The following is a 19933-nucleotide window of genomic DNA, read 5'->3' as shown; positions in this document are numbered from 1 at the left end:
CCCCAGCTCCACTTGGAGCAAGAGTGAGCCCCCAGGCCTAAGGGCCAAAACATGCGTTCCAAAATGTGACATGTAGATGCAGTGCACAAAATCAAACAGAGGCAATCCAGCAAGCAATGTGGAATATAAAGCATTATTCTAGTAAAAAAGCTCGTTGTTTCCCACAGGAATCCATCCTGGGGGATGCCAGCAGGCCCTGGGGCAGCATGCTAAGGAGATATCTCTTTTTCCTTTCAATGGCAACTGTGTTTTGCTTCTGTGCAGCTCAGGCACAGGGGAGGAAGGGCACACTCTGCTGGTCACAGCACCTTTTGCACTGACAGCTTTTGAACAACCTGGGTGCTGAAAAAACCCTCATGCCAGGAGATCTGCACGGGGGGTGGTGCCCCAGCAGGCTGCTCCTGACTCCTGTCACCCTGAGTGTCAGTGAGGGTGCCTCTGGTGCTGTCACCGGGATCTCTCATGCTTGAACATCAGCCTACCTGCTGCCAGAGCTCCTTCTCTCCTGAAGGACAATTTTAGCAGAGTAACATATGCTCAAAGACTCTTTACCTTAGGCTTTTCATCCAGTATTTGCTGGCGGATCTCCTTGTGTTTTTCTACAAGTTTCTCCTGCCTTTTGCTCTGAGCATCTTCTAGCTGTCAGAAGAGAGCAGAGAATCTTAGTTCGTGGATTGCACATCCTCACTCTGCCACCTCCTCCCCAACACACATCCACCCATCAGAACTGAGCCATTGTCATCAAAGCTGTGAACAATTCCAAGCTAAAATTACCCAAGTGACACAGCGCTGCCTGAGCATCCCCGAGCACACTGCTCACAGTCGGGTGTGGACGCGAAACACCAGATTTCACACGGAACACTCAGGGTCAGAAATGTCTGAAGGACTGACTGCAGACTTCTAATGTTATTCAATTACAGGTTCTGGGCTTCACTTAGTAATGCACTCAGACAAAAAGCCTACTTAATTTGCTAATTCCTTAGGCTGCTTCCTAAATCAAGGCTCTTCTAAGCAAAAATGGGCCGACTTTAGAACCTAACTATCTTTGCATTGGATTTATGAGGAGAATTCAATGGCTGCACATGTTCCATAGTGATTTTACACCCCAAAGCACTGCAGGGCATGATTTCAGTCTGGTGTGAACCACCTGTAGCTTCAGAAAAGCTAACAACTGTAATAGAATTCTTTAATTTGTGTTTACAGAACTCGCAGAATGCTTTTTACATTTCAGTGACTGTACAAATGCAATTAAAGTTAGGATATACTCTGCAATTAAATGTTCATTGACTTTCCTTACGCAATCTGCATTTGTGAGCCAGCAAGCCCATTAAAAAATGAGTGCATGTTCCATGGATACACACAGGATATTCAGAGATAAAACTGTATTGAATTCTTCCCTCCTCAGCACCATGCCCCAAATGCTGACTAACAATTAGTGAGGAGCCGTGTGAAATCCCAGCTTTCCTTTACCTGGAACGTGAAGCAGAGGCTACACTGCATCTGCTAGAAGCCAGCAGGTGCAGACTCTTTGTGCTGAAGCCTAGAACCCGCAGTAGAACACAAGCTAAATGTGCAAGGTGCCATTTGCTGCCCCAGCTGCAGCAGAAGCCTGACCTACCCTCTTGATGTACTGCACCACCTCCTGGATGTAGGAGCGGATCATCTCCGTCTTCTCCCTGGGGAAGCATTCCAGCGTTAGCGCAGGCGCAAGAGCGCGGTCCGTTCTGGTAAAATCACTGTGTGCATCTGACCTCCCTGCAGCCCTTTGCCTCAGCAGGGCCACGTCCAGGGACCTGCCCAATCACCTTCTGTGCACTCCCAGACTGTGTCCTTCTGCGGGACGCAGGGCTCAGAGCCCCCCACACCACCCCCTGCTCTTCCCCACGGGACGATGCCGTGTTTTCCAGGTGCTGCTGGTGCTCCCACAGTGCCCAGTGTCCCCGGGAGCTGCAGAGCTGTGAGCAGAGGCACAGTGCCACGCTGTGGCAGAGCAGCAGCCTCTGCCAGGCCAGGCTGTGCTGCCAGGCCAGGCTGTGCTGCCAGGCCAGGCTGTGCTGCTGACACTGGCACCAAGCTCCCAGGGGAGCAGGGCAGGCCCAGCCTGGCCCCCACAGAGCTGGATTTAGGCAATCTGAGCTTCGTGGCACACTCAGAGAGTTATCTGGTACTGTCAGTCAAAGGCTGAGCACAAGAAGCCCCAGAAGGGTAATGCACACACAACAACAATGTGTGGCTGCTGCAGTGGATCTGTTCCAGAACAGTTACTCCCAGTCCTGACTGCCTCAGCCAGCACCAGTGCACGGCTCCTCAGGTGGCACCAAAGTCAGGAGGACTTAGGCAAGCCCTAGATGGGTGTCAAAACATTAAGTGAGAACAATCAATACAGTGAATTATTATCTGTGTAATATTCCTTCCCAAACTTGTGAAAAGCTTTGGCTGAGCTGCAGTGCAGCCAGAGTGACTCAAAAGGGATTCTCCAGAAGGTCTCACACCTCTCTGCCCTGCTCCCAAAGTGAGGACAAGCTGTTTCACAGACAGGGCAAAGCTGACTTTCAATAGGGTTCCCATCTCACCTCTCTCAAGGGCTCTTTGAAAAGCCTGACAGAGGAACGTCCTTGGGAAAAATGAGAAAAAAATGAAAGGGAAAGAGAAAAGAACTGCTACTTGTCTGTCCCTGAGCCTTTCTCACTAGTGCCTCATTTACCTCTCAGCAAATCATTTCCTACTGCAATTGATTTTTACTGCTGCAGCATTTCCGTAATGGCCAGCTGCTTTTTCTAAAATGAATTCCATGCCCTCTGAACATCCTCTAACTATGTTAGGTATTTCTCCTCTTTTTCATAATAAATTATTCTCTTCTTTTTTAATAGGGTGTTTATTGAAATTTTTAATGTGCTGATTCTGAAACTACCTGAAACACTTCACTGTGTGTGTCTGTGATTTCCTTTCAGGGTTACCAAATACAGATTCCCCCTTGAGAGGCTCCAGAACCTCTGCAGACCCTTTCACCTGCAGAAAACCAAACACAGTTGTGCCTTTGTTACGTGGTAGAACTCAAACATTAGAGGGTTTCCTTTTTTGTTTTGTTCTGTTTGCTCCTCCTGTATTTTTAACTGCTCTAAAGTAAAGACTGGTAACAAGAACAGCAGTGCAAGATGAAAATGCTTCATTTTCTTTTTGAGCTGTTTGCCAAAACAAATGGGGAAGGACAAACAAACCTAGATACTGTGCCCTTGGGAAGAACACAATCACACCTTGCACAACTGCACTTTGTGCTTCTGGGGGTGCATCAATGGAATTAGGATTGCTGTGCCTGCCCAGGGACACTGCACCCGCAGAGCTCAGCTCTGCCCGTGTCCCCCAGGTGCCACTGTCACCAGTGGAGGGTCATGGGGAGAGTTCATCCCAAAAGCAGAGTGAACCTCACAGTGGGGTGCTGCCATGTCTCCTGGAGAGCAGCTAGAATGCAGTGAAGAAGACAAGAGAACCACAAAGAGAAGCCCAAGTGAGGATGAACTCCCAGCCTGCAGGAACAGGAGCCTGAGGCTATTTGTCCTCAGAGGAACAGGGCCCGAGGCTGTTTGTCCAGGAGCCCGAGGCTGTTTGTCCAGGAGCCTGAGGCTGTTTGTCCTCGGAGGAACAGGGCCTGGGTGAGTTCCCTCTGGGCAACTGCTCCATGAGGTGCTGCCAGGAACCAACCCCTCCACACAGCAGCACCCCTGCTGCTGGCCAGGCTGGCCCTGCCCATGAACAGGAGATTGGATTAGCCCCAGGAAATGAAATTATTATCAGGAAAAGGACTCTGGGAAGCTCTGTCTAGAGGCTGCCTTGGATTTAGGGTCGAGACCTTCCTTTGATTTACCAGCTGTGAAAAATCTTGTACAGATACGGATCTAGGGATGTACTTACTCTTCCATTTGATTTTTATCCTTGGACTTGGCTTCTGTGATCTTCTCCTGCCTCTTCTTGTCCATTTTTTTCTTCAGTTCTTTCTTTTCTCTAAAGCATAACAAATAAAGGGAAGTACAAAAAGTAACTAAACAAATCCCACAGGGAGCAGCAATCAATGGAAAAGGGAACAGCGCTTACTTTTCACAGGTTTCTTTCAGTTTCTTTAGCTGGTTGTTCTGACACTCCTCTGCTACATCAGTCAGCTTCTGAATTAGCTAGGAAAAAAAATCCCAAAAATACAAATATGTCTTTTCAGCTAAACATCATAGAGGCAGCTAAATTTCCTCAAAAGCCTGCAGCAGACAGGAAAGTGTTGCACCATTCCCAGATGAATTACCAACGATCAAAAGCCAGTAAACATGATTATCAGTGTAAACACATTATTAACTTGTGGAGTTCAGCCAGAATGGCGCATATCCAACTCACCCAGAAACTGCTACTTCTCTGTACATCGAGGTGATACACTTTCACAACATTAAATGTAAAACCAAAATATATTTCAAGTATTTTACCTTTGCTAGGAATGAAAACGCCTGTGAAAAAAACATAAGGGGTCACAAATTCAATTTACACAATGCTAATTGCCAACTGAATTCCTGTGTCACTGAACATCCAGGTGTTTCTGTGAGGACTGAAATGCTCCTCCTGTAATGAGGATTATTACAAGGAATGCTTTGGATTTTGGGGTGGTCAGGGGGATGTTGAAAATCAGACATGACAGGTATGAAAGCCAAGCACAGAGAAGCATAACCTACATTCTGGTCCCAGAATGAAAAAGCTCTGAGTCACTGGTTTGAAATCTGCTGTAGGTTTGTTCTCCTTGGTGCCCAAAGCAGGAACAAAAGGCATGGCTGTGCTGGGGATGCTGACAGCAGAGGAGCTGTGGGCAGGGCTCCTCTGCCAGCTCAGGGAACAGGGAATGAAGTGGGAATTGGGACCCGTGTGGTTTGATCACCCTTCTAGGTTAAGTCTGATGTGTAAAATCACCCTCTCAGGGTGATGAACCAGGAGTGTGTAACAAGGCATAGCTGGTCTGATCCAACTTTTCATTCCTTAGATAAAAGCAGAAAGGTACCAGCAATAGGCTCCCCTCTAAAAGAAAGCCATCAGAAAGAATCTGTCAGCTAAAAAGCAAGTTTGAGTTGGAATATTAACTCCTGCACAGCTCAGAGAGAAAACTGCCCAAAAGCTCTGCGCCAAAAAATGAATTTACTGTGCCACCACCCAACAGGACAATGCCAGAAATGTAACTTGGCCTGGAGAAATGCCATTTCCCATTCTGGAATGGGAAACAAGTTACCTCCTGAGATAAGCCAAATTACGTGGGTCTAGAATGGTTCTTTTTATAAAAGTCCAAATCTCTGAGAAGCAGCCAGCAGCTGTTCCTGGGACGGGGACTGTCTCCCTGGGGTGCAGGTCACTGTGCCCATACACCCACCCTGGAGCACGGGGACTCACCCAGGGGTGGGGACAAACATCCCAGCTCCGTGCTGTGATCATGGAAATCAGTCTGTGCACACAAGCCACTCCTCTTACCTGCTCTTTGTGGCTGCCAGGGCAGGAGACAAATCACTTCACCCAACAGGAGGGAGGCAAAACATCAGGTAATAGAAAAAATTGCAAGAAGGGGTTGTCTGGAGTTGAGAAACAGCTTGCACTCCCATAACACCCTTTAAAAATGTTCATTTCTGCCTACAAATATCCATGAGCATCAGCTACCATCTGCCCAACTCCTCTATTTCAGCTCAGAGGGCCTATGATCCTGCTGCAGTTGTCAGCCAAACTCCAGCTGTAAAAACAAAGCTGACTTGGACCAATGAATGCAAAATATTTCTTCACCACATCCAGAAGACGTCCTGCATCCCCTCAAAGTGTCCATCTGCCACAGGAACGCTCTTTGGCGCAACCCTCTGTCCTGGGGAACGTTTGAATCTATTTTCATGGTGTTTCAATTTATTTTCTGGCTAACCCTGCCTCCTTGTGCATTGCAGGTTTGAACAAGTGGCAGAACAAAACAGGAATGTCATCCAAAAGCTGCAGTAAAACGAGAGCTAGGTACCCAGAGGTAGCAACAATCCTGCTGCCTTTGTGCCTTCCACCCAAAGCCTTCCAAGCTGTTGGAGTGACAAAGTGACACAACACCCCTTGAAGCTGCAGCAGAACACAGGGAAGTGCAGCTCCGGAAGGGACCCCAAGTGGGAGGAAGCCCCAGCTGATGAGACTTTGTCCCAGTGCCACCAGTGCTCACCCCAAGCGCGACACCACCAACCTACCAGCTTGATGTGCTCCCGTTTCTGGTACTTCTCACTGTAGTACTGCTCCTGCCTGAGGTTCAGCAGCTGCTGCTGCTGCTTCTCCTTCAGCTCCACCAGCTTCTGGGTCATCTCGGAGTCGAGGGCAGCCAGCTCCTGCTCGATGGTGGAGGAGCTGTGGTCGGGGCTGCTCGTCTCAGACCTGTGAGGGAGGACACAGCGCACGCCGAGGGTCACCAGGCACCCACACCCTGCCTTCATTTGTCTCATTTTGCCTTCTGAAGGCCGATGTTTATAACCAGCCAGTTAATAAGTTCCTCAGCACCACACACAGAGCGAGGAGATGGGTGATTTTAGCCCTAGTAAGGTCAAGGATTTAATTAAAAAGAAATGATTAATGATTTATTAACGGGATGGCTGCGGCTTTTAAACCTCATCTCACTGACCCACCAGGGTGGTGGCAACCAGACGAAGAACAGTGAGCTACAAAGGCCAAGACTTCGCATGGAACTTGTTTATCCCCTTCCAGAAATGAACTTCAAAGCTGCAGAGCCTTTTCAGAGGGGTGAATGCTGAGTATTTTGGAACAAGAGTCATCCCTGCACGCACTCAGCAATAAATTTAAAAGCTGAACGTTACATCTGCATTTACCAAATGCTTCACATGGTAGGAACATCCCTTTATTTGGTGTTTTCTCCCCCCTTCAGGAAATGCCGTGCATAGCACACACAGAAAAGGGCTCCATGGGCTGCTGGCTGCAGAAGGAAAGCTCACACCCCAGTGGGGAGCAAACCTCAGACAGGCAGCTCTCAGGAGCAAGGCAAAAACACAGTAAGGAAGCTAAAAAGCAACACTAAGGAACACTTGGGTCTGTTTTGCTCTTTGTAAAGACAGAAGGAAGGACAGATGTGACTGTGAAAGGAGATATGATGACACTAAACTGCCCAAGAGAAAAATAAGCAGCAAATCCAGTATCACTCTCAGGCCAGCACTACAGCAAACCCAAGGAAAATACATTCAGAAATAAGATGATGCTGTGTCCCTGCTCTGCTGCTGTGTTTACTGCCATGCTCAGGTGCTAAATCAGTTGCCTGGAAACGTCAGAACGGCGCAGGAGATGGACAAAACAACAAAACCTTGAACAGGGAGGGCTGGCACGGGGAGAAAAATGAGTTTGCTCCTCAGAAATGTGCCGAGATCACAATGCAGAGAACTGGCTCTGCCTCTCTCCTCTCTCCCAGGTTCAAGTGTGCAGCTGCTGTCACTTAGAGTTTCTTCTCCTGAAATAATGTGATCCTGCTGCCATCCCTCCGAGGACACGAATGCCAAGGTAGCCTCCTTTTATTTCTTGTGTTTTTATTGTATTTGAGTATTCTGTTAAGAGGTGCAGTGGTGGCAGTGTGATGGGTGAGGGTAATTTTAACATTACAGAGCCAGAAGACAGCATTCATGAATATTACAGTCAGCATATGATGCCATTACACAACACATGTTTTAAAGCTGACATTTCTCTCATATTTCTGGGAAAAAGGAATCAGGCCTGTTTCTAAACACTGGCTAAAATACTGGCTGCTTTTTATGGGACATGATCATTAAAGAAAGTTCAGAGCAACACCAACAAAATACCAGTGCACGTGTATAAATAAATATTTCAAACTTCCTGCAGACAAGGGCTTTGCTGAATCTTGGCTCAGTTTTAGACAAGGGCAAAAAGCAGAGATTGCTCCTGACAGAGACAATATATTTTTATGGCCATCTGATACAGGGAGTCCTGTGAAACAGTGATTTATACTTTGCAGTTACAGGCAAATAGTATCAGCAATAATTTAAAATGATAAAAACCCCCTTTCTCCTCTGCTCTATTAGAAGTCTGCTGCTTGAGATAATATGTAGTTGCAAGCTTGAAAATCCCTGAAAGCATATTTGTGCCTTTTGTAAAATGTAACCTCCAGACTTGTCTGTTTCTGCACATAAAACTCCACGTCTCTGACACCACTGTGGCAGCTCCACGGAGGAGACTGCAGGGTTTTGCTGCCTGACATCATCAGTGGTCTGCAGTCAGATCACAACACAGCAAAAAACCTCAAACCCTTTTTTGCTCAAAAACAAATGAGTCATTTTATCTATCCAGCTTGATTTTCTGCTTAAATGTGAATAGGAGGACAGCCAGAAATGTGCTGTTGTTTTGCCTGCCACTGTCTGTCACACACTTTGGTGGTGGAAAACACTGCAGATAAAATATCCCTGGGCTTGCAGCTGACAGCCAGCCATTAAAGGGAGTTTGTTAAAACTCAAGTACAGAACCTGCAAGCCTGAAAACTGGCAACAGAACACAGATTTGTTGTGAGTGTGGAGCTCTTATTAAGGCCAATGACATTCTGTCATCAGGAAAGCAGAAATGAATAAGCTCCTGCCCAGGGACAAGTTATGGCCTGAGTCCCAGTCACTTACATTTAGAGGTACTATCAACAAGGTTGGCAGCCAGAGCAGGCTTGCAGCTTTTTTCTCTGATCATCTCCTACCAAAAAGTAATTTTTTTAAAAGCTTGTTCAAAATCATCATATTTAAGAACTGCAGCTACATCAATTTCATGTAAAAGTTAAGAGGACTTTAGTGCTTATCTGGTTACTTTAAAAAATAAATGATGTTAAGACAAAAAGGATGCACCAATGGGAGAAACAAAAGTTCAGATGCAAGAGTCTCTGCCACTGATTTGCTCTGTCTGTGTATATGCTTTGCCAGGAGTTATGAATTGATCTTTATTAACATACAGCTCCTTACCATAAGAACAAGGCAATCACTGTGGAAAGGTTAATAAGGATTCATTGCAGATTTTTGCATTTAAATTGATAATAACAGTTCATAAATAAATAATACAAAAATTGTATCAGGACAGAGAAAGAGAGAGGGTGGTGCAAGGCTTGGAAAGAGGAAGCACAGAAGGGCTGTTCCTGCAGAGGCAGAGCCAGGCAGGCCTTAAGACCCTCCCAGGTGTTCCAGATCAATCCTGATTTAACAGCAGTCAGGTGTTTATAATCTCCAGGTGCTTCTTTCCCCTAACTGTACACCTGATGCCCTCTATGTGGCCTGAGTTTTTCCAGGGCTCTACCGTGGAGCCATGGCTCTCATCTCCCCCATTCCCAGGAACCCGCTGCTGCTTTGCATTTTTCTGTGTACGACTTCTCTACTGTGAAAGCAGCAAAGGGGTCTGAGCAAAGGTCTCCAGCAGCCCCCTGCTGAGGAGGCTGTGCTTCACCCACCTTTTCTTGCTGTCCCTCTTGGCAGTTTTCTCCAGCACTGCTCTCCGCCGCAGGTAGTCGTTCTGGATCTCGTTGTACTTCGCCGTGTGCTCCTTGATAAGGTCGGTGGTTTTCTTGTGGTGCCTCTTCACCAGGTCCTTCATCTCCTTGTAGTGCTTCTTCTGGAGCTTAACAAAGGCCTTCTGCTGTTTTAGCTCCTCAATGGTCTGTGCTTCCACTTCTGCAATGATAGTGACAAAAGGCACTTCAACTTCCCAGCAGCGCAGGATTGCAGTCAGAGGAGCCAGGGGCTGCCACGAGCAGGAAGGGAACAAAACCTGCTTGTTTACTGTGGGTAGAGGAAATATGGCACAAACTGAGTAGTTTTACCTGAAATAAGCTAACTGCCTTGAAAGCACCGTGACAAAATGGTTCCACAAATGGTTCCTCTACTCTTCACTGCATTCAGAACAATTTTAGCCTCTGTTCTCACAGTAGTGCTGCTCTTTTTTCTGGGTTAGATGATAAACTTGGTGGTGATGAAACTACAACAATTTCTTAAAGTTCCCTGTTGGCACCCCACCTCATGAGATGTGCCCAAAGATTGTTTACTTCAGCCCTGAGGAAGAACCCTTGGCATGTACATTTCCTAGGAGTTACTGCAGTCCGAATCGCTGGCAGAAATGCCCACGCCAGGTGGCCTGTTTCAGAAAAATGATGTTTTTCTTGACAAGAAAGCTTATCATTCCTGCAGTATGACCTGTGTATTTATTACCTGTGAGGACACTCTGGATAAGGTCTTCTGTCTTTGCAGGTGCTTTCACAGAACCTAGAGGTAAAAGAGATGTTTAATTCCCATTCTTTTAAAACACCAGCCAGGACTGGTGATGCAGGACACACCCTGACACGGGCAGATTTTAATCACTGGAGAAAACACATCTTCTGAGCACGAGAGGAGCATGAAAACATCAACCCTCTGGCCCAAGACAGAAAGGTGACCTTCCAAAAGCCCACCCGAGCTGTGCTGTGTTACTGATAAGGAGGATGAACGCCCTGATACCCCTCACACGAGTCATGAGAGCGGCTTTAGGCTGACAGTACAGCCACGTGACGGCAGCGCGCAATTCCTGCACACAGCATGAATCCAGCTCCTTGGCACTCGGGCAGATCCTGAGACTGCAGCCATAAAATCATAAACACTGTGTCTAACAAGCATGTGCTACAGGAGATGTGTCAGTACAAAGCACACAAGTGCCTAAGACTGGGTTCTGTCTGTGGAGTAGGATGTCACTATGTGCATGAATTGGGCATAGTTGTAAAAACAATTCCAAGAGATTCCTGCACTTGCAGCCACAACAAAAAACCCCAGCACATTCCTTTGCTTGTAATGAATTTCAGTTTCACCACTAATGCAACTGTTAAGTAGAAGATCTTGGTATATTTGAAGCAGAGAAAAGTGGTGGGAAAGTTTCTACCTATTTTAGACAAACACAATAAACACACACAACTTCCCACCTTTGTTCTTTAAACACAAAGCACTTGAAAAATTATTACCCAGACTAATTTAGAAAAGATTCTCTTTTCCTTTGTTTTGTTGTTTGTTATTTTTTACCTGGTGCTGGCTGGCTGTGGACAACCTGAGTAGCTGGTTTCGGTGTGAGGGAGGCAGTGAAATTTACCCCATTTTCTGCTGGTGTTGGCCTGGGTTCATTGTTAGCTTCAGATGGTGCATCCCCGTGGTCAACCTGAAATCACATCATAATTCACATCATTCTTCACCACCAACAGACTTCATTTATTTGCAGATCCAGTTTAGCCTTGTTTTTAAATGCAAAATTCTGCAAATGTTGTATGTAAAAATCATTCTAAAATTAAATAATGGAAGAAGACATCCTTAAGAGCTGTGGTAGCCCAGGTGGCTCATTTGTGCAGGGAAAATTTCAAGAAGAAATGGAGCATGCATTATTCTGAAGAAGTATTTTAAGCAGATATAACTCATCAGGGACATTTTTTAGTGCAACATATATTAGCTACACCAGATGTGAAGGCTGTATTGCAGTGGAGAGCCATAAAATCTTTCTGGAAATAACATAGGTGCTGCCAGGAGAATGCTCCTCAAATCCCTGCTGTGAACAAAACATGTACACAAGATTACTTCTAAATTTCATAGACACACCCAGCACCACCATTCTTCACCATTCTCACAGAGCAGGAACATCCTCCTGACTCCCAAGATCTGACATTCCTGTAACTACATCCAAGGGTAACATGTAAACAGTACCTCCATTCTGCTGCATGAGCACATCTGTGGTGTCCAAATATCGAAGCATTTTCCACAACTTTTCCTTGTCTCCAGTCTCCTAAAGGCTCAGGCTTGCAGCGTGCACTGCACTACACCCTGAACATCTGAACCGTCTCTGTGACCATCAGGGTTTAAGCAGGCACCCAGCTCTCAGCAAACAGAAGGTCATTCAAAGCAATTTTTATTTTGGAACACTTTGGAAATGTTTCCGCTTCCTGCAGTCCCTGCCAGGGGCTGGTTGCCACGGTGTCTCAGGGAAGTTTTGGATTTGCTCCTTCAGCTGCTTCCATCTCCTCCTCTGATGGTAATCACATTACATGAAGAGGCAGGATGCCACAGTTGGTTTTTTATTTTTGCCCCCCGATTGCTCCACGCTGGCAAACGTCAGCCTGCGCTGCATCAAGAGAGGCAAAATGGATTCTGATCCAACTGCTTTGTGCTGCCCCTGCTGCTGGGCTCCTTCAGCCTGGCCCTGACACTGCACTGTGCACTGCAAAACAACTCCTGCCTCCAGCCTGTTCCTACTGGAATTCCAGGACAGACATACTGTAGGCAGAAGCATGAGGCAATTGAAAAGCAGTGCCAGCAACTTCATTTACACCAAGCAGGAAGGGCTGCAGTAAAACCCAGGAAAACCTCGTTTAGCCAACATTTCTGACAGAGGAACGATGTGACAGGCAAAGCTGGAGCTGTGATAAACACACACAGATGTGGTTATCCTCACAGCTCTCCTCAGGCTGCAGTTCATTAGTTTAATAAAAACAATGTTTGCTACACAGATCATCAACATTCCATGGGAATAAAGCCAGAATCCCTGGCTCCTGGCAGCTCTGTGCCCCACAGCATGGGAGGTGGGTATATCTGCTTTTGAGACCTGGTTTTTAGGCGCTGTGAAACGCTGCATCACACCTCGTTGAGGAGCTATTAATATAACCTGTCTCTTTGGGACATAAAACATCTGTTTGCAGAAACTGAAGCAGAAACGTGAGGCAGGGTCACAAAGTGAATAAGGGATAATTTTCACTACATCAAGCAATCTAATCTCATTAAAAAACACTTTCTCTTCCCATAATTCATCACACTATGCTAAAAGAATGCTAAAATAAACATGATTTTTCCTTTAAGAAAAAGGATTTTTGCTTTTAGGCTGTTTTTAAAGCATGATGTAATCCAGCCTTCTAATTTACAGTTCTAATATTCACATGAACTGTTTCTATCTCACACTGCCTGTCTATTGCAATACAGTGCATTTACTAAGCAGAGATCCCTACCCATTGGGGACTCTATCAGGTCTATTTTTATTTCTACAGAGAAAAGGAGCTACTTCAGGCTGGGATGAGCTCTCCCCAAGGAATTCTCTGCAAATTCCTTTGGATTGCTCTCCTGTCTGTAGAGGACACTTGGCAGGGGAAGAGAGAGCAACCTTCACTACCTGTATGCTCTTAGAGATGTACAATGTGATCAGTGAAAGGTGCAAAACTCACCCTGCAGGCATTCCTTTCCCTAAAACAGCTCTTCTCAGGCCAGGCTGGAAGGCAAGAGCTGACCAAGGCAAGTAAAGGCAGGAACTCCTGTCATATTCACGATGGGAACTTGGTAAATAAATCCAGAAAAGAGGCTGCAACCTCAGCCAGCTCTTCAGCATTCTTTGTTTATGATTGCTCTGAGCTTTAACAGACAAGGTAATGAGAAGGCTGAAGAAAGGCTGATTTCTTGGTTTAAAACCATTCCCTGCTGGGTAGCTTGGTTCACTGCTGTTCTGTGAGGAGCCCGTGGAGCTTCCCACAGAGGTTGGGTTTAAGCTTCTACAGCAAGGAAAGCAAAGCACAACCTCTCAGCTGTCCTCTGACAGCTGCTCAGATCAGAAATGTGCGTGAGGGGAAGGAAAGAGGAGTGGGGAGCAGAATGTGTGCTGGGAGACAGCTGAGCTTTGCACACACTCAGTTACAGTGTGTGATCCAGAAACTGGGCACTGGCAGTGGGAATCCAGGTGCAATCGGGGGGTCACTTCTGGCACACACACTTGGGCTTGTTCAGCTGGGTTGGCACTGAAAGTACTAGCAATTAGGGATTGGTGTGATTGTTGTGGGCCCATAGAAGTGAAGAATACACACTGACAGATGAGGAAAATGTTATCATCACAAAACATGGCCAGGGAATACAAGATTTCCAAGTACTGATCAAATTACCTTACCCAAAAAGCACCTTCAAAATAGAAGGTAACCGTGGTGAACTCAGCCTGACACTCACAGTGGCACTTTTGTCCCTGTCCCTTGGTGCTGCAGCTAACTTAACCATTAGACATTTTTAGCAATCAGAGTTTTCTTTTACAAAATATTTCTGTGCTTCTCCAAAACAACCTCCTTTATCCTATGAGCTTCCAAGCTCCTTGACAGTCATCCCTCCTTCTTCCATTTGCTGCCGAAGATGCTCTACGACAAGAATTTTTCTAACCAACAAATAAGCCTCTATATACCAGGAAAATCTGTAGTTTTTCAAAAGTAAAAATGACCTCTAAGGTATTTAAAGGATTCTGTTAAAAAAAAGCTTTGCTATTAATATAGAATCTCATGTGTCGTGTGTCCTAGATAAATGTCTAAGATCCTATGGAGCATTTCAGTGTCCTCATTCAGCAGAGCTTGTGACACCGCACACAGAGTGGAGTGCTGGCTACTGAATTGTAATGACTTTCACTCCTCTGCTCTGCTTTGGGACTGTATTCTTGGCTACAAAATCTAGTTCAGCAAGGTTTTGCACGTCTGAGAATTGCAGAAGGCAGGCACCAGAGCAGAGACAGTTTAGGATAGAGAAGCATTTCTCTGTCTTTGCAGGAGACTTGCAGAGAGCCTTTGATCACTTGGTGTGCACAACACCTGGCACAGCCAGCTCTGACAGACAAAGCTGATGCTCCCAAACACTGCTGGAAGCCCCAGTGACAGTGTCTGGAACAGAGTGTTTGACCCTGCAGCATGCATCAGGAAGCACAGCTGAACTCTCAGTTACACTCAGAACAACATCTGTGCATTTGGGTGCATACACCTTCAATTATACAGATAAAAGGGTTCACAGGTTAGTCTGCATGTAACCATATAGATCCAGATATTAACCCATATATATCCAGATATTAACAACTACAATCGGGGCTCCCACAGCTTTCAGCTGAGCTACAATAGGCCCATTTATTTGCTCCATGGTCTCCTCCCTCTTCATTTCTAACATCTATGAAGGGCTGAACTCCAGAGGCCCCTTCCCACTTAAATTATTGTAAGATTTCCCTGTGTCTCTTCAGGACATGTTTGCTCACAGAGGATCTATAGAGACACTGTAATCTGAGATACACGAATGTTTCTCAGCAGAATGACCTCTCCAGAGATAGTATGAAATTCTCTGCAATCTGTGGTATTTTCAGGAAAAACTCCTGACACAGAGCTGTCTTTTTTTGCAAGGGGAACCAGCAGCACACGGGAAAACAACGGGCATTGACTCACAAGGATTTCAGCTGCTCCAGAGCAAAGCTGCATGACACACAAATAGCACAGCTCCTCCTGCCTCTCGGCTCTGAGCAGCAAGCAGCTCAGTGCACAGCACTGCTTTTAGTGAAAGCACACTCCCAGTGCATGCTGCTGGGGTGTCCTGTGGCCCAGCCCTCCTCAGGGTGACGTGTTTACAGTGTTCATGTCATCAGGGATTTTTAGTGTTTGCCTTTCTAAGCAAAGGAGGTGCTTTTAAATACCACAATAGCATGATCTCCAGAGACTGAAACCTCCCTTACCTCTTTCTTGACCTCTTCCTCATCTTCCAGAGTCAGTGCAGCCAGCTGCTTAGCTCTCTGCTCCATCAAGTTGACATATCTGATTGGGTTGGATAAGGCCTCAATCACATCTAGGAACAAAGCAAACACTTCAGTTTCAAAGCCCTGGTGTTATGGCTCCAGCACTCGGGTTTGGAGGAAAAGGCAGAACAGTGATTTCCCTGAGGATGGTCTTACACTGCCTGGCGTTTAAACCCACCCCTGTTTAGAGCCAGTGCCAAGAGCCAGTTCTCTCCCTGGAGCACGGCACTTTGCCCAGGGAACAATTACATCCTCATGTGTCCCGTATGCACAGTTTCACTTGTGTCCCAGTGGCAAGTGCTGGGCTATCTGCTCCTTTGCAGGCTGCTGAAAATAAGAGCTGGCCCTAAGCCTAAGCCTCGGGCAAGGTGCTGTAAATCAGGCCATCTCCTAGGAGAGAGGAGACACCCTGATCCAGCAGATGCACATCTCTGCTCGCAGGACTGTTACCCCAGCCTGGCAAGTCCTCCACAGCCCATGCATTTTGTGTTGCAATTACCCTTTATGCTCCCCAGCAAGGAGAGTCCCTGCCTGACCCAGAGTTACCTGCGTAAGTGTCGGGGACGTAGTCTTTGACCTCGATGTACACAAAGAGAGCTGGCAGCGTCAGGGGCTGGTTCCTCTCATTCCTCAAGCAGATGTAGTGATAGCCTGCAAAGTAAGGAACAACCAGTTCACAGCATAAACCCTGCCACAGGCATTTCCAATGCATCTCTGTTGTATTTGTTATTTAGAGTGTGGTGCCACCTGAGCAGGCAGCGCCAGGGACTTCTGGGAGGAGAAGGTTTACCTGAAGGGCTTCAGGGATAACTGTACAGCCTGCTGGAAAGGCATGGGGCACTGCAGCTCAAAATGGTATTTTCTGTTTATTCTTACATATCTGATTGATGCTAAAAATGGTAATTTATTTAATTTTTTCATGCATTCTGGTTTAGTACCTATGTCTGGATTATTTTAGTTTCGTACATCTTATTTAATTTTCAGAAGTGACTCTGGTACTGCTCAGCAACCTGAACAGCCAAAGTAAACTGAGATGTAACAGCCCATCCACACACAGCATCTAATTTTAAAAATATACAATGTGGCACGATGGCCACAGCGTGTTCGTGTGTATAAATCCTACTGTGTGACCATGCTCAGGAATACATCTGTAAGGAGAGAAATTCCAGGCTGTTTTGCAAGCTGGCTGTCCAGCCTTTGACTGATCACCTTGTGGCACCGAGTGCCATGTCCAGCTCGGGAGCCACACCCGTGAGAGGTGTCAGGATGCAGGGCAGGAGCAGGATGCATTTGCCTGGGGGAATCCTCCCCTGGCTGATGTAAGCCACTCTCTCTCCAAGCAATGGCTAAATCCTTGCTTTGGGAACAGTGGCAGGTCTGTGCATTTATGTGACAGCATGATACAGTTTTCAATAGCATCTCAGAAGAGAGAGAAATGAAATGCTACAAAGGGCTCTGAGTTCTCTCAACCTGCTCCCTGTTTCAGCAGGGACACAAACTCAGCCCAACAGGCTGCTCTCCAGCACGTGCTGGAAACTGATGATTCTGGAGCCAAAAGCACAGAGAATGGGCCTGGGGGAACAGCTCTGCTAAGATTTCGCTTGCCAGAAAAGGGAAATCCTTCCCATACCCCTTTCTCCTCTCCAGTCACCCACCTACCTCCCTCTGGCACTCAGGAGACAGCTCCATCCATTCAGCCAACAGAAAATGCAGCTGGCATGAAAAAGGTGTCTGCTGGACTGACAAACTCAGTTTGCTCATGAAAAAGGTGTGGAGATTACTCCTCAGGAGTAATTTGGCCAACAGCCAGATGTGGGGACACGCGAGTTTTGTGTTGGATAAGGCACAGGGTAGACAGAGATACCCTTCCTTTTCCAGTGAGTAAAGCTGGGAGCACGCTCATGGCCCATATGCTTGCCCTAATTCAGTTTCCTCCCCTGGCTGCAAAATCTGGCACTGAATTTGAGCACTTCCCTTGCTCAAACTGCCAGTGTCACTGCATCTTTCTGAAACAGGATCTCCAACAAGGCTCTGGCCTGGAAAATGTGGCCGGAGTTGTCACACAAGGTAATTTTCATTTAAGTGCCACTAATTATAGTAGAAATAATGTGATTTAGAAGAGGCCAATAATGATCGTTTTCTTTTAATTTTCAGCAATGAGGATGAAAGTAATTTTGGATTGATTTAAAGGTATTACAGAGATATAACAGCTGGCATACAGTGTGCAGAAATTACATTGAGAGGAGCAGGTTTTGCTCTTGTTCCCAGCCACGTCCCATTCTCACAAAGGTGACATCAAAACTGGCTGCTGCTGCTCTCTCTCCTCTTATAAGTGTGCAATTGCACTTTTCAGCATAAACCTGTGAGCATGAAAGTGGTGTACTGGAGATAAGGCAGTGCCAACTATGCCTCCAACGCTTTAATTCCATTGCTTTTCCTGGACGGTCAAAAATTTTAATTTCTGATGAAATATGGAGTTTTTGTTTTTCAAGTCCTCATTTGCTATGAGCTGCCGAGTGGCTGCTGATTTGGAGCAGCTGAGATTGTGCCTGGCTGTCTCTTTTCAGCACACGGTGTCTGTCTGGATGGGGACAAAGCTTTTACCTGGTCGGATTGCTGAGACCGGCAATATCCGATGGCCGATGAATTTCCCTCCTTCTTCATACACTGCTAGCCTTAAACAGGCCAGGGAAGGCAACACCACCTGCAAGGCAATGTTACTGCATTGTTACCCTTCACCTCTGAATGGTGCAGCTCCTTCCACAGGCTGCACAGAACACATGCTGAAATTTATCTAGTCATTGGAAGGAAAAAACAAACCAAAAAACCCAAAGGAAAAAGCTTCTCTGATTTATTTCCAACTTCTAAAAATAGCAGCCTGTGCTTCTCTGGGCACAGGGGCAGTCAGGCACGATCCTCAACTAAATAGAGAAACGAAGTACACTTCGTTTAGAATTAGAAGTTCATTACAGAATTAAAATGCTAGTGATGTTTCCAAACTTAAGCTCTGGCAGGCTGCCAGAGGAAAGCCATTCAGAAGGCCAAATTATTCAGGGAAAAGAGCACTGCTGCAAGTACCCAGTGTCCAAACACCCTTGTGAGCTACACTTGCTGAGAGAAACCCAAAAGAAACTGTTTTACAAGCACCTGGACTGGGAATGTACTTAACCAAGGTGCTCAGTGAGCAAAACCCAGAGGTTCTGTCCAAATATTGGCTGCAGGTACATTGCAGAGTGCCAGAAAACATCCACATTGCCCAGCGCCTTACAAGTTTAGAGAACTGAGTCTGAGCAATACTCAGACTCATTTCTCAGTAATTCCCAGCTGCATGAGCAGCTCAGAAGTTGTAGGCTCATCTCAGGTGGATGGGATTTGTGTCTTCATAACCCAGGCAGTGACTTCACAGCCCCTGTGGCAGGGCCAGCTCAGGCAGCCAGGCCCACGGAGCTGCATTCCCATTGTCCTGCTGCTCCCAGGCTCCCAGGAGGGCTGCTCAGCCAGGACACTGAACTGCTGCTGGCATCTGTGCCTGCTGCCCCTTCCATCCCCACAGCTGCTGCTTCCAGCTGTGCCACGCAAACCAAGGGGACTCCAGACTCACTCCTAGCAGCAGCTGCCACAGCTGGGGCAGCCGAAGCTCAGCAGAAGCAGCTGAATTGTGAAATAGCTACTCAGAATATTTTTCCTGCTTTCTAAGAAATGCAGAGTTTCAGTAAGCCGTGGAAAGGCCCCACTGGACAGGGATAAAAAGAAGCACAATTCCTTTTTGGGAAGGAAGTGTTGCACCAACCTTCTTGAACACTATGGCTTCCTCTTCCCAGACTGGATTCACTGCGTTGCCTTGAGAGGTCTTGGTCTTCAGAGCTTTCCTCCTGGTGTCCACAGGCAGGCCAAACATGTCCACTTCCACATAGGTACCAACTTTTTTATCAGAAAGGAACTGACCTGAAATGATCTAAAGCCAAAGAAGCATTGTCAGAGATGGCTGTGGTGGATTAGGAAATGAGTGGCTGCAATGCAGATGTATAGCTCTCATTAACGATCAGGTAGTGGCATTTAAAATAGAACCAAAACAGCACTAAGCCCACAATAAACAGAGAAAAACCCCCAATATTTAATGCAGACGCAGAAAAACAGCTTGTGAGGCCTGGTTTCCTGTGACCCTGTGGTCCTGAATTCCCCTATGAGCAATAATGTGGTCGAGACCAGGCTGCTGCCCTTCCCTCAGCAGGAATACTCATTTGGAACTCTTCCTCAATCTGTGCCTAGCTCCTGAGAACTCTTCAGTTCTACCTAGTCTCAACAACAGGTTCAAAAAATGCTTGAAGAAACAGAGGCTTAAATGGCAGAGAAATTA

The 19933-nt window shown here is 46.4% G+C and overlaps 1 protein-coding gene across 3 annotated transcripts in view; it reads right to left on the bottom strand.

Moving 5' to 3' along the window:
• Positions 1–19933, bottom strand: part of PLCB1 (phospholipase C beta 1) — a 317819-nt gene that overhangs the window by 54741 nt on the left and 243145 nt on the right. For all 3 annotated transcript variants that reach the window (XM_038131492.1, XM_038131493.1, XM_038131494.1), the window contains exons 20-31: positions 19367–19531; positions 18181–18280; positions 16123–16227; positions 15517–15626; positions 11055–11187; positions 10218–10271; positions 9464–9683; positions 6225–6405; positions 4090–4166; positions 3910–3999; positions 1619–1676; positions 553–639 (exon numbers count right to left, since the gene is read on the bottom strand). In XM_038131492.1, the coding sequence (XP_037987420.1) occupies positions 553–639; positions 1619–1676; positions 3910–3999; positions 4090–4166; positions 6225–6405; positions 9464–9683; positions 10218–10271; positions 11055–11187; positions 15517–15626; positions 16123–16227; positions 18181–18280; positions 19367–19531 (1380 nt within the window). The remainder of the gene's footprint in view (positions 1–552; positions 640–1618; positions 1677–3909; positions 4000–4089; positions 4167–6224; positions 6406–9463; positions 9684–10217; positions 10272–11054; positions 11188–15516; positions 15627–16122; positions 16228–18180; positions 18281–19366; positions 19532–19933) is intronic.

This window comes from Motacilla alba, chromosome 3 (assembly GCF_015832195.1).
Source record: "Motacilla alba alba isolate MOTALB_02 chromosome 3, Motacilla_alba_V1.0_pri, whole genome shotgun sequence".
In the NCBI taxonomy this organism is placed as follows: Eukaryota; Metazoa; Chordata; class Aves; order Passeriformes; family Motacillidae; genus Motacilla; species Motacilla alba.
Note: the sequence above shows the minus strand (reverse complement) of the source record. Positions and strands in the feature narration are given on the sequence as shown.